The 14,795-nt window shown below is 43.1% G+C and overlaps 1 protein-coding gene across 3 annotated transcripts in view; it reads right to left on the minus strand.

Annotated features, from left to right (window-relative positions):
- LOC133408976 (contactin-4-like) overlaps positions 1-14,795 on the minus strand; it is a 227,005-nt gene that overhangs the window by 29,471 nt on the left and 182,739 nt on the right. For all 3 annotated transcript variants that reach the window (XM_061688419.1, XM_061688418.1, XM_061688417.1), the window contains one exon: positions 5,170-5,297. In XM_061688419.1, coding sequence (XP_061544403.1) covers positions 5,170-5,297 — 128 coding nt within the window. The remainder of the gene's footprint in view (positions 1-5,169; positions 5,298-14,795) is intronic.

Here is a 14,795-nt window from a genome sequence, read left to right on the forward strand (position 1 = left end):
CCTGTATCGATTACCGGGGTCTCAACGACATAACGGTGAAAAACGTACCCTCTTCCTCTCATCTCCACTGCCTTTGAGTTCCTGGAGGGAGCCAAGATTTTCACCACACTAGATTTACGAAATGCATATCATCTAGTTAGGATAAGGGAGGGGGACGAATGTAAAACAGCATTCAACACACCAACGGGACATTATTTGGTGATGCCTTTTGGACTAACTAACGCTCCAGCTTTGTTCCAGAACTTTGTCAATGATGTCCTGCGTGACATGTTGAATGTGTATGTTTTTGTATATTAAAACGATATTTTGATATTCTCCCCTGATGAGGAGACTCACATCATTCATGTCCGTTCTGTGTTGCAGCAGTTACTGAAGAATGAACTATATGTCAAAGCTGAGAAATGTGAGTTCCACAAGGCATCTGTTTCTTTTCTGGGGTTCATGCTGGCTCCAGTGAAATCAAGATGGACCCTTGCAAAGTTGATGCCGTGACTAATTGGCCCAATCCCACGTCACGCAAAGACGTACAAAGGTTCTTAGGGTTCGCTAATTTCTACAAAAAGTTTATTATAAATTTCAGTTCTATAGCCTCGCCTTTGCATGATCTTACCTTGCCACACAGACCTTTTGTATGGAACCCGCTTTGTCAGGCAGCTTTTCAGAAACTTTACCGCTTTACCTCCGCTCCCATCCTTACTTTGCCAGATTTCAAACAGCAGTTTGTGGTAGAAGTTGATGCGTCTGATGTCTGTATAGGAGCAGTGCTCTCCCAGAAATCTCTTAAGGATGGTAAGTTACATCCTTGTGCTTATCTCTCCAAAAAACTGACCCCAGTCAAGAGAAATTATGACATTGGTGACCGTGAACTGCTGGCAGTCAAGGTGGCTTTGGTGGAGTGGAGACACTGGCTAGAGGGGGCACATACTCCGTTTTTAGTATGGACAGAGAACCTGGAATATCTTAAATCTGCTAAGAGATTAAATGTGAGGCAGGCAAGATGGGCTGTTTTTCACTAGATTCAATTTCACGTTATCCTACCGACCTGGTTCTAAAAATGGTAAGCCAGATGCTTTATCGTGCATTTTCTGTGCAGAGAATTCTTTGTCCGACCCTAAAACCATTTTGCCCAAGTCATGTTTCATTTCTGCCTTTGTTTGGGACATTGAGACTGCAGTAAAGGAGGCTCTGGAGAACACTCTTAGCCCAGAAAATCGCCCTGAAAACAGGCTTTATGTGGTTCCGACCTTAAGGGGAAGAGTCATCCCCTGGGCTCACACTAACCGGACTGTATGTCTCCCAGGCATTGCCAAGACTCAATCTCTGGTCGAACAGCGCTTTTGGTGGCCCGATGTTAGAAGGGATGTTACCAATTACGTCAATGCTTGCCAGGTATGTGCTGCTAACAAGTCCTCTCGTAAACGTCCTTCTGGGGAGTTGCGAACCCTGCCAATACTACAACGTCCTTGGTCAGACATCTCCGTAGACTTTGTGATGGGATTACTGGCCTCGAAAGGAAATACCGCAATTCTTACAGTTGTTGACAGGTTCTCTAAAATGGCTCACTTCATTGCACTCCCGAAACTCCCCTCAGCTAAAGACACTGCAGAGTTAATGATACACCAGGTATTCAAGTTCCATGGTTTCCCCAAGAATGTGGTGTCTGATAGGGGTCCCCAATTCATTTCGTAATTTTGGAAGGAGTTTTGCAATCTCATAGGTGCTACCGTCAGTCTGTTAACATGGGTTTCACCCTGAAACCAACGGCCAAGCCGAAAGGCTGAACCAGGACCTGGAGACTGGGCTCCGATGTCTTGCTTCACAGGAGCCGTGATCCTGGTCTCAAAAACTGGTTTGGGTCCAATTCTCTCACAATTCCCTCCCCTCTGCATCCACTGGTCTATCACATTTTTACGTTGTGCATGGTTACCAACCATCTCTATTTCCTTCCATAGCCCCAGAGTCCACAGTTCCAGCGGCACTGACCTTTGTGAGACGCTGCAGGAGGACCTGGGAGCGAGCCCGCCAGATGCTGCTGCGCCAGAAACTTGCCGCTTACATGCAGTGTTTTCTCTAGATTCTCGGAACCTTTTGATGATATTATGGACCGTAGATGATGAAATCCCTAAATTCCTTGCAATTCTACGTTGAGGACCATTGTCCTTAAACTGCTCGACTATTTTCTCACGCACTTGTTCACAAAGAAGTGAAGCTCGCCCCAGCTTTGCTTGTGAATGACTGAGCAATTCAGGGAAGCTCCTTTTATACCCAATCATGGCACCCACCTGTTCCCAAGTTGCCTGTTCACCTGTTGGATGTTCCAAACAGGTGTTTGATGAGCATTCCTCAACTTTCTCAGTCTTTTTTGCCACCTGTCCCAGCTTGCCACCTGTCCCAGCTTTTTTGGAACATGTTGTAGCCATAAAATTCTAAGTTAATGATTATTGTTGTGATTATTATTGATATATGTTTAACACAACGTCCCAACTTCATTGGAATTGAGGTTGTAAATTCAGCAAGTGTATCTCTAATAAAATGCAATTAATCTGCTAATATCCCCCCAGTGTTGTCATAATGTGGACATTAACAAGGCTCATTTATTGTGACTGCTCCTCCTTTGCTGTTTTCTAGGTGACTCATTTACGCCAGGATATTTAGAATGCTTTCTGACAGCTATTTTTCAGCATTCATATTACCAAAGTCAATTGGAATATAATACTGTCATCTCCCATAAGAGCTGCTCCGAAAATACACATTTATCCCCCACTAAATTGGTTTCCAATTCTCACTCAAATAATGCATGTAAATTATGTCTCATTTATCAGACAATATCAAATGTGACAGAAAGGCACAGAATCATATTTGTACATCAGCTGCAGAAAACTGCATGTACATATGATGATGGAAAAGGAGCAAATGTGTGTCAAATAAACCCCGACTACCTGATAAAGCAAAGTACATAACTGCAAAGTCTTTTTATGCTGAGAAGACATTACCAGGCTCCATTCCTTGCATCTTGTTTGGCAAATCACACATGCAGACATCAATCTGAACCTGCAGCGAGCAGCAGTTTCAACATGGCCCCTAACTGCCTGAGGGTAGAGGCAATAACACAATCATATCATCATCTTGTGTAGAATTACAAGGATTGTGTGATTGACAGACATAAAGACAAAAGGAATTCATTATGATTTCTTTAAAAACACTGCACCATATTCTCTGGCCCAATTTTAGCTTTTCTTAAATCCTACACAGGTTTAATTTTTGTAGGAGATTTCTCAATTGGGGGGGAAGAGCGAGGGATTGTCAAAAATCAGCTGAAATGTGCACTCAAAGCTCTCTTTCACATTCGTGACTGCTGCTGACTTTCTAGCATTCATAATTTATTCAATCTGTTTTATAATTCAACAGAGAAAAGGAAACATCTTGATTTAAGTAATCTACGATGACACAGTTGGACCAGAATGTTCGCCAAATTTAATGATGGGAGGTGGATTTTTTGTGTGTAAAAATATTTATTCAATATTTATCATACATGATTGGCTTGAATGTGACAATTGATGTTCACGCAATTTATTAAATTATCATACAAATCCGAAAGTAATGAACGGGAGAGTACAATTCATTCAATAGGCATGTGCTTTCTAGAAGACACATTGCAAAATATTTCCCAGATAGTCCTCTTACGAGAAACAAAAATTAGATCGAGGGTGTGGATTTTTCTTCCATACTGAGTGAAAACAACTGTTACAACAATAATTGCTTTACTTTCTATAGTTTAGGTAAGAGGTTCTGAAACTTTACCACCCCAAAATATATTTAGATTATATTTATTATATTTATTTATTTATTATATTTACCACCATGGCTGACATTAAAACACAGTCCAAAAAATACAGAGGCTGAGGTTTTAGTACTAAAAATGACATTTACTGTAGCTACGTTGCATATAATTATATACAAAATATTATATATTTTATTTAATTCAGTGGTTCTTTCATGTACCACTAGAGAGCGCCCACGTATCACTAGTGATACTCATACCACACTTTGAGAATCACTGGTTGAGGCAGTTGAAATTATTGACATTATTTAATTAACACATTTTCATTTGTTGACCCTATGGTGATTAATCTTCTTTCTTTGACAGCACAGTACACAATCAACTGTGCTTGGATGCAATTATACTGAACAACATAACCACTTACCAGACAAGTTTGCTGAATTGTTTTGGTGAGTCTTGACAAAATGTTCAAATATTCCAATATTCTGTTGCAATATAGATATTAATGAATAGCAAACTAGCCCCCCCAAAATTTCCTGAAGCCAGCGTATAAATATCAGGAATCTAATAAATCCAATAAATAAGGCTGACAACGAAGGTCAAAGCAGAAAAGAAAAATATCATGAATGAAGCAGGCAATCTTAGTGAAAGCAGCTCACAGTGAGGGTATAGTTCACTAAACATGATAGCAAGTCCCTGAAAAACAAGAGGGGGTTATGATACTATCCCCTGTGGAAAAAGAAAAGAAAGGCACGCACTTTATACCCAGTTCACATACATCTTTAATGAAGCATAATAAGTCACAGCACCGGAGCATCAATGCAGTCCCCACTGCAGATGCTCTACCAACATGAGGTCTTTTTCCACACAGAATATGCTCTGATGACACCAGAGGCAGTAAGGGAGAGTGCCGAGTGATTTCAACACCTCTGAAGAATGAGCTATTAAAAATTGAACTTTTTATTTCTTTGTGATTTTTAAAACTTCAGCGTACAAACACTTTTAGAAAACTATTCCCATTCAGCAGACTTTAAGGCAAGGTTAATGTGGTTGTTTTAAAACACAAAGTGTATTTCATTTTGTTTGTTTAATTTGACAGTGAACTTTAATTGGGAGTTGAAATAATCAGCTTGAAACCTCTGTTTATGAAGAATTGTTCACTATCTGCCAAACTGCGACTTGTAGTGAAAAAAAAGTGAGTTGAGTTGAGCTCACTGCAACGATACAGCGCACATACCTCAAAACTATTTGGCTGTATGACAGATTATATCTAAAAAAAATAAAAAAAACTCCTGTTGGGTCACTTGTATCCAAAAGCACCACTGGATGTGGTTTATGAAGCCCAAATACTCTTGTTCTGGTAAGTAGGAAATGCAAATTGAAGTTACCTTTGACGGTGACACTTCCTGTGCTACTGGCCACACCAAACTGGTTCCTTGCCATGCACGTGTACGGTCCAGCATCTGATTTGGTTACGTTCCATATACGAAGATTACCATTATCCAACATGGAAACCCTGTGGTCAAAATATACAAATGTTGTGTTAAAAAAAAGTTATTGTTCAAGTATAGCACAGATACAAATACATATATATATTTTTTTTTATAAACTCATGTTATAAACTATAACATGTAATTAAAATATTCCTCTTCTTAAATAAATAAATGAAAATAGGTTTATGGGTTTGCTGATAAATAATGCAACACAGGACTGAAAGAAATGGCAATGCATGTGTCATGAGCTGTGCACTGCAGTTCTTTTGTTGGCGCTGGGGTGGCGCCTTGCTCCCCTCTCGCCCTCTCTCTCTCTCGCCCTCTCTTCCCAGTAATCAGCACCACCTGTCATCAATTAGCCTTCATTGCCAGCTGCATAAAAGCTTGCCAGTTTTTCTTGGTCTTCAGTGCTCCTTCCGTGTTCCCCGCCGAGTGACTTCTTCCATCACGCCGCCAAGCCATCCGCTTGTTCAGACCACCGCCTCCCACATGTTCCCTGCCTCGACTATTCACCAGTACGTCTCAAGGATTATCTCCATACCCTCTTTCAATAAACCATTCATCACAAACCTCTCAGCATCTGCCTGCTTCTGGGTCCAATCAAAATCGAATCGTGACAGAATACTCAGGCCACACCATGGACCCAGCAACCCCAGAGGCGCTAAGACAAGCACTCACCCTCCAAGGCATAGGTAAAGAGGATAAAATTCTTCAAGAGATCATGGAATCGTTAAACTCTTTCACACAGCAAGTTTCCCTCCTTGATTCCGGAGCCGACGATAACTTCATTCATGAAGGATTGGCACATCAGCTCCAACTCCCTCTCCAACCACTTCCATTTCCAAAGAAACTCACAGCCCTGGATGGGCGAGTCATATCCCCTGTCACCCACCAAACAGTTCCATTCACCCTGTTTATTTCGGGAATTCACCGAAATCATCTCTGAGACCCCACTAGCCCTCGGAATTCCCTGGCTCAAGAAACAAGCCCGCCATAGACTGGACACACTTGTCAATCACTGGATGGAACCCTCACTGCCATTCACAGTGGCTGCTTTCTGCCATACCGCCCTCATGTAAACCAACATCACCTGCCACACCTGTTACCTCTCCCGGGTACCTGAGGAATATCATGATCTCTCCCCTGTTTTCAGGAAAGACGTGGCCATTTCATGACTGCACAATTAATCTGCAGCCGGGGGCCCCTCTTCCCTCCAGCTGTCTCTTCAACCTTTTCGGACCTGAGAAAGAGGCAATGGAGGACTATATCCATGACTCTCTGGCTTCCGGACTCATCCGTCCTTCGTCTCCAGTAGGGGCCGGCTTCTTTTTTGTTGAGAAGAAAGACACCACTCTCCGCCCCTGTATGGACTACCGTGGACTCAATGACATCACCGTGAATGATAAATCATCACTACCCCTCATCGACCCCTCATTTGAACCCCTCTGTCACGCCCAGATATTCACCAAATTGGACCTCCGAAACGCCTACCACCTCATCCGTATGCGAGAGGGGGCTGAATGGAAAACTGCTTCCAACACCCCCCTCGGACACTTCGAATACCAAGTCATGCCGTTCTGTCTTCGAAACCTTCATCAATGACGTCCTCCGCGATATGTTGAACCGGTTTGTTTTCATTTACTTGGATGACATTCTCATTTTCTCCTGCTCCTCTGACGAACATCACAGTCATGTACGCCAAGCCCTCCAGCACCTCCTTCAAAACCGCCTGTATGTCAAACCCGAAAAATGTGAATTCCACCTCTCCTCCGTACACTTCCTAGGCTACATCGTCGCCAAAGGACAACTGCAACCCGGCCCTGCCAAGATCCAAGCAGTCGTTAACTGGCCCACTCCCACCAACAGCAAAGCACTACAACGTTTCCTTGGACTCCCCAACTTCTACCGTCGCTTCAGCCGCAATAACAGTAAAGTCGCAATCCCTCTCACTGGCCTTATATCCACTAGCTCTCCGTTTCAATGGACCCTGGCAGCATCCCAAGCCTTCGACCAACTCAAGACCCTTTTAACCAGTGCATCCTCCGACATCCCGACCCCTCCCTCCAGTTCGTGGTAGAGGTTGACGCCTAGGATACTGGGGCCGTTCCCTCACAGCGGGACCCCTCTTCCCAAAAACTTAATCCCTGTGCTTTCTTTTCCCATCATCTATCTCCCGCAGAATGGAACTACGACGTTGGCAACAGAGAGCTGATTTAATTTCAGCCTCTCCTTCCGACCTGGACCCCGCAACAGAAAACTGTCTGGCAACAGAAAACTGGCTGGAGCGCCTGCAGAACACGAAACTATCCTCCCCTCCTCCTGCTTTGTTGGGGTAGCCACAATAAAAATTGAACAGATTGTCCAACACGCTCAAGAGACACCCAGATCCCAAGATCGGACCTCCGAACCAACTATTCGTACCCAATTCCGCACGCTATGATGCCCTTCAGTGGGCCCACAATTCCAAGCTCACCTGTCATCCCGGCATCACCCGCACCATCCATTTTATCCAGCAACATTACTGGTAGCCCAGCCTGGTTAAAGACACCCGGGAATTCGTCCAAGCCTGCTCCTTCTGTGCCCGAGGGAAGACTTCACACCTGCTCCTCAGCTGGTCTGCTGCGCCCCTTACCCATCCTGAGCCGTCCTTGGTCCCACATCGCCTTGGACCTTCCTACCCCTTTCTGAAGGTAACACTATCATTGTTGGATTTATCTTACCCAACATTATAATGAATAGACGCAAAAGGAATGAAGACGCTGGTCTCTTTTTCTCATGAGGAGGGCGCATGGGAGATTGTTCAGGTTACAGCCTCTCAACACGCTCTAAACAATCTCCCCCGTCGCTCCTGCATTTATTTGAAAATAGGGAGGTTTCTCAGTTTACAAGACACAACACACTAAGGGGAGGGTTTCAAGGTGAAAACATGGCACCAACACCTGCCACGTCCCGGCCACGTCCTTCTCTGATGATTCCTGCTGAGTCATCTTCTTGAAGGCGAGACATCTTTCTTTCTAAAAATTGTCCATAATACTCATGCAAGCTAAGCAAATAAATGATAACTTCTACAATATATCTAACAATCATTTTCACTATTGTCGATCGATTTTCTAAGCACGTCTATTACATTTCCCTCCCCAAGCTACCCTCTGCCTTTGAAACTGCTAACCTCCTTGTCCAACATGTCTTTAAACTCCACGGAATCCCCATCGATATCATCTCTGACCCAGGTCCTCAGTTCTCCTCCATCCGCTACCGGTATCCCCCCATTCATGGCTTGCTACGACTTCCAACCTCCATTATTTAGGGAACAAAATCAGGAGGTGGCGGTTCCTCCAGTAAAGGATCACCTCAAAAGGGTCCAGGCAATGCGGAAAGACGTCCGGGCGGCCTTAACCCGAGAGAAGAGGTCGAACAAACGGCTCGCAAACAGAATGCCATTTATACAGTCACCATACAGTCCGAGTACTTCTAAAAAGGTAAAAAAAAAAACGCTGAAAATGTTTTAACTTTGTCTTAATAAGAGGCAATAAAAGGAAAACTGCCCTTTAAAACGAGGCACTGTTGAGGAACTCAAAGGTAGACCAATTTATCAATGCCAAATTATCCAAGTGTAAATATGAATGACTTGAGCCTGCTCAAGAGAAGGGACATTTTTGTGTCCATAAAATAGCATCGTTGACATGATAACAGGATAACAGGAAAAAGAGTCAGCACTACAAACCCAGAGACTGTGTAGTACAGTGGTGAGGTTGTTCTTGTTCAAGCTGATGTCAGGGGAGGCATCTGACTGCTTGTTTTATTCATTTATTTTTAATGTTGCATGCATTGTTTTGGAGACACTTAACACCTAAAGTCGTGTTTGTCTGGCTATTGCAATTACTCTGAGCTCTCTCAAGTTCAATACACTTGATTAATTATGCTAACGCACAAATGAATGTGCCCAATCGCCCCCCTCGGGAGTTAATAATGATAACTACCCCCTTACAATAGAAATACTGTAAAACAGAATTGACTACAAATAATCAAAATTGTTAGGAAAGTTGTGGTAATACAGCGTTGTACAGTGAGGCCAGAATGCTATGGAGCAGTGTGAGTGCAGACCAGGGGGACATAGGAGAGGGTGCCAATGTCTGGCAATAAAAAAATGACCCAATATGAGTAAGCATTTATAAAACGTTCTGATTGAACAATTGACAGCTGATTGAACAATTGACAGCTAATGTGCAGAATCAACTGAAGGCTGACAGTTATGCACAAATCTTTATTTCTCTGGCGTCCTCCCACAAGGCTTTAAATTATCCACTGGTGTACACGTGAGTCTGAATAGTTATTTGTCGATATTTGGGCTGTGATTTGCTCGCTGGTGGACCTCAGCTCCTGCCCAAACTCAGCCAGAATTGGCCCAGTTCACCCGCAACCCTAATGTGTACAAGCGGTACAAAATGGATGGATGGGTGGATGGATGGATGGAAAACTATTATAAAATTTAAATACAAAATGCAACATTTTATCTCTGCTAGCTTGTTGACAAATAGCATTTACCGCTTTTAAAAAGAAAATTGGGAAAGCACAACAGTCCTGCTAACTTACGAGAGGGCTCTTTCAAGTAACCCAATCAAAAATTGCTTCATTTTGCAAGCCAGACATATTGTAGTGTCTGACCAGACGTTGAAAGCATTACGAGGTGGTCGATCAACAAAGGACAATTGGCTGTAAGGACGTCAAAATCACAACAAAGAAGTTGTCTAACCTTCTGCTCACTTCTATATACACACAGGCTCTCACCTCCTTAGACACAGCCTGCCTCCCTGGCTTTTTCATGAAATCACAAATCAGGGCTCAGGCACAAACATTGACTGTCTGAAATGACAGAACTTTGAACTCTACACATAACTAAACATAACGACTTGTGCGATGCCAAACAGAAAGGTAAACCTTGGGTGTTTCTCCCTGACGGTAAATGCTTCTTTATACGGCGACCGCACTGACGTCACTACAGCTATCCCGCACGAAGTTTGCCTTTATACTCGCATGCAACTCACGTGGGCTGTTTTGAAAGTGTGCTGCAGTTCTCCTGGGGGGTGTTACTATGGCTGATATTGGCTAGGACGCCACAGGGTGGAGTTTCCTCTGAATTTTTTGGGCCATTTCCGGTAGGTGTTTCCTTTTCATAACAAGGAACAAAGCAACAACAATGGCGACCGTGGAACAGGGTCTGCTAGAACAAATGGACTTAGATGACTAGATGATACGTTTAATTATGCTGCAAAATCGATCGAGAAGGCGGTGGCGTAGGTGCTCTGTGGAACCGGGAGGAACGCTGATTACATCATCACAGCATGTGACTAAAATCGACCAATCACGAGAGATGATCTCCGCGGCATTCTACCCGCACAAATGACCAAGTGAAGCCAATCATATACATTCAATTACAATATATTATTATGTACTAGGACGGCATGGTGGAAGACTGGTTAGCACATCTGCGTCACAGTTATGAGGACCCGGGTTCAAATCCGGCTTTACCTATGTGGAGTTTGCATGTTCTTCCCGTGCCTGCGTGGGTTTTCTCTGGGTACTCCGGTTTCCTCCCACATCCCCAAAAACATGCATGGTAGGGAAACTGAAGACTTTACATTGCCCGTAGGTGTGAATGTGAGTGCGAATGGTCGTTTGTTTATATGGGCCCTGCGATTGGCTGGCAAACAGTTCAGGGTATACCCTGGCTCTCGCCCAGAGTCAGCTGGAATAGGCTCCAGCAGGCTCGCGACCCAAGTGAGAATAAGCGGATTGGAAAATGCCCATCCTGTCCCCCCATGGTGTCTAACCACCACCCCGTTTTGTGCACAGTGGCCAAAAACTGGGCTGCCATGGCCGCCGGGAGCTTAGTGTAAATGCAGTATAAGAAAAGGGTCAGTACACTCAGACTGAACCATTGTTGCTGAAAGCAAGCACAATGGATCATACAGGGAGTTCAATTCCAAAAATCCCAAGCCCATTCTTAGATTTGCACTGTATTCTTTTTTTTTTAGCCATCCATATTGGAAAGCTTCACTGACCGTTTGTCTGTTTGTTCGTTATTCTTGTTTGAAGGTAATGGAAGAGCAGACAAGGTCACATAAAGTACAAATCAGTCGTGACACGCCAATGGTGAATAAGAGATTGAGCCTCACCTACATTTCATTCTCATTACTCTCCTATGGCCCAGACGAGATGTCTGTGCAGTGTGCCCATTATACGAGAAGACTTATCCATCTCCATCCTAGGGGATGCTAGCAAAGGGGCAGGTATCAATTATTCACTGGTGAGGGGAACATAAGTGTCATTACTTTCATCGACACAGTTTTAATGGACACAGGAATATCGGTCCTATCAGACGGATTATTTTAAACAGGGTGACAGGGTGACTCGGTGACTGAGTGACTGAAAAACAGGTGTGTATTTTGGGGTAGATCAAGCCTCAGACGACAGTGGCTGTGCAGTGCTGATCCTTCTTGCGATGAAAGAGACACACAACATCAGTCACAGAGCTGCCGTCATGCCCACTGTGAAGTGGAAATCACAGGAAAGAGCCAACTCCAAATGAAAAAAAAAAATGTTTTTTGTTATTTCCTTAAATTCTCTTTGAGATTCCATTAACACATGCAGGCATGTCTTTCCTCTCTATCAAAAAGACACTTGAAACCCTTGATTTGATGGTTCACTCGACATATTTTGTCTTTGATCTGTTGGATAAAATTCTATACTGTAAGAGGAAAGTGCTGCAGTGCCAATAACCAGTCCCAAAAAGGCATGAATATTGTGTGTGTTGACAGCTTGGAACAAAGTGTCGGTTGGAGTTTTCTGAAGTCTCCTGTTCAAATACGTCGTAGAATAATATTTGCTCACTTTCTGCAGAAACACACTAACTTACCAGTGCTGTCAAAGAGCAGATGCAGACTTTTAAGGATTCAACATACAAACAATATGCATAATGACAATTTTGAGAGTTCTGAGCAGGACTGTTCATGAATACATATAGACTCTGATATGCCATGGCTGACTAGCAGTGTGGCTGCAGGGTGCAGGCCTGTGTGTCTGCCTACTTAATTAACAGGGTAAATAACCTGGGCTTGTGAAAATAGAGGTTAAGATTCTATCAGTGGAGTTACTCAGCCATGACACCACAGGAAGCAAGACGGTCACAAGCTTATAGGTGAATTTACCAAATAATTAGTCTCAGCTAAACCCTTCTACATTGGATCCTTGCCTCAATGCACCCTACACAGCTTACTCAACTCAAAACAAAATCCGCCATTCTTCCTTCCATAATACCAGTTAACTGCATGTAAAGCGCGGGCGTGGAGAAAAACAGCACAGGGGAATATGTGTCATTCTGTTTGCTGCACAGATAAGATGAGGCGTGTCTGTATAACCATCACTAACCCCGACTGACAGTCATCGACCTACCTGCCAGAGACGTTTGGAATCATAATTGTGTCAAAACCTCACTGTTTCCAACAATGCTTGAGGCCAGAGACCCTGAAAAAGACAAGGTCACCATATCCTCTGAAGTGGCACAACGTGCTTTGATGCTGTTGAATGTTTTATAAACCCTAAATTGTATCGGCGGTGCATCTGTTTCGATGAATTGAAAGGTTGCCCACTCCAGTGGGTTCCATCGTGTATGTTGCAGTTGAGAAAGTGCCCCGCCAGAGACATAAATCAAGTCCGACTGCGCAGCACAGTCCTGAGACGGTGATGCCTGCTAAACTTAACACTACAATCGCGTAGCCTCTCAAATATCTGGTTCAGGCAGGATTATATCCAACAAATGCTCATACTGCTGCTTTGTGAAATTGTCAACATCAAGGATAAAGGTCAAGGTTAGATATCAACTAGCAAGTATACACCTGATGTTGCTGTTATTGCACTTTCAGTTGACAGATCGGCTGACAAGGGTTAAAAAAAAAAGAGAGGTGTCAATACAGGTGTAATTGATATACAACCCCAATTCCAAAGAAGTTGCGACGTTGTGTTAAACAAATAAAAAAAGTATACAATGATTTGCAAATCATGTTCAACCTATATTTAATTTAATACATTACAAAGACAAGATATTTAATGTTCAAACTGATAAACTGAATTGGTTTTAGCAAATAATCATGAACTTAGAATGTTATGGCTGCAACACGTTCCAAAAAAGCTGGGACAGGGTCATGTTTACCTCTGTGTTACATCACCTTTTCTTTTAACAACATTCAATAAACGTTTGGGAACTGAGGACACTAATTGTTGAAGCTTTGTAGGTGGAATTCTTTCCCATTCTTGCTTGATGTACAGCAGTTTGGCATTGTCTTACTGAAATAAGCAGGGGCGTCGATGAAAAAGACGTTGCTTGGATGGCAGCGTATTTTTCTCCAAAACCTGTATGTAACTTTCAGCATTAATTGTGCCTTCACAGATGTGTAAGATACCCATGCCATTGGCACTAACACAGCCCCATACCATCACAGATGGTGGCTTTTGATCTTTGCATCCATAACAGTCCAGAAGGTTATTTTCCTCTTTGGCCCGGAGGACACGACGTGCACAATTTCCAAAAACAATTTGAAATGTGGACTCGCAGGACCACAGAACACTTTTCCACTTTGCATTAGTCCATCTTAGATGAGCTCGGGCCCAGAGAAGCTGGCGGTGTTTCTGGGTGTTGTTGATAAATGGTTTTTGCTTTTCATATTAGAGTTTGAAGTTGCACTTACGGATGTAGCGCCGAACTGAATTTACGGACATTGGTTTTCTTAAGTGTTCCTGAGCCCATGTGGTGATATCCTTGACACATTGATGTCATTTTTTGATGTGGTGCCGCCTGAGGGATCGAAGGTCACGGGCATTCAATGTTGGTTTTCGGCCTTGCGGCTTACATGCAGTGATTTCTCCAGATTCTCTGAACCTTTTGATGATATTATGGACCGTAGATGACGAAATCCCTAAATTCCTTGCAATTGTACGTTGAGGAACATTGTCCTTAAACTGTTTGACTATTTTCTCACGCACTTGTTCACAAAGAGGTGAACCTCGCCCCATCTTTGCTTGTGAATGACTGAGCAATTCAGGGAAGCTCCATTTATACCCAATCATGGCACCCACCTGTTCCCAAGTTGCCTGTTCACCTGTGGGATGTTCCAAACAGGTGTTTGTTGAGCATTCCTCAACTTTCTCAATCTTTTTTGCCACCTGTCCCAGCTTTTTTGTTGCAGCCATAAAAGTCTAAGTGAATGATTATTTGCTAAAAACAATCAAGTTTATCAGTTAGAACATTAAACATTTTGTCTTTGTAGTGTATTCAATTAAATATAGGTTGAACATAATTTGCAAATCATTGTATTCTGTTTTTAATTATGTTTAACACAATGTCCCAACTTCATTGGAATTGGGGTTGTAGATTTTTGCTATACGCAGAACTGTACCAATTACTCTTATCCTATCACATGGCTCAGCAGTAGGCTTTACACGATCAGGATTTTTGGGACAGAACA

Source organism: Phycodurus eques, chromosome 10 (genome assembly GCF_024500275.1).
Source record: "Phycodurus eques isolate BA_2022a chromosome 10, UOR_Pequ_1.1, whole genome shotgun sequence".
Taxonomy (NCBI): domain Eukaryota; kingdom Metazoa; phylum Chordata; class Actinopteri; order Syngnathiformes; family Syngnathidae; genus Phycodurus; species Phycodurus eques.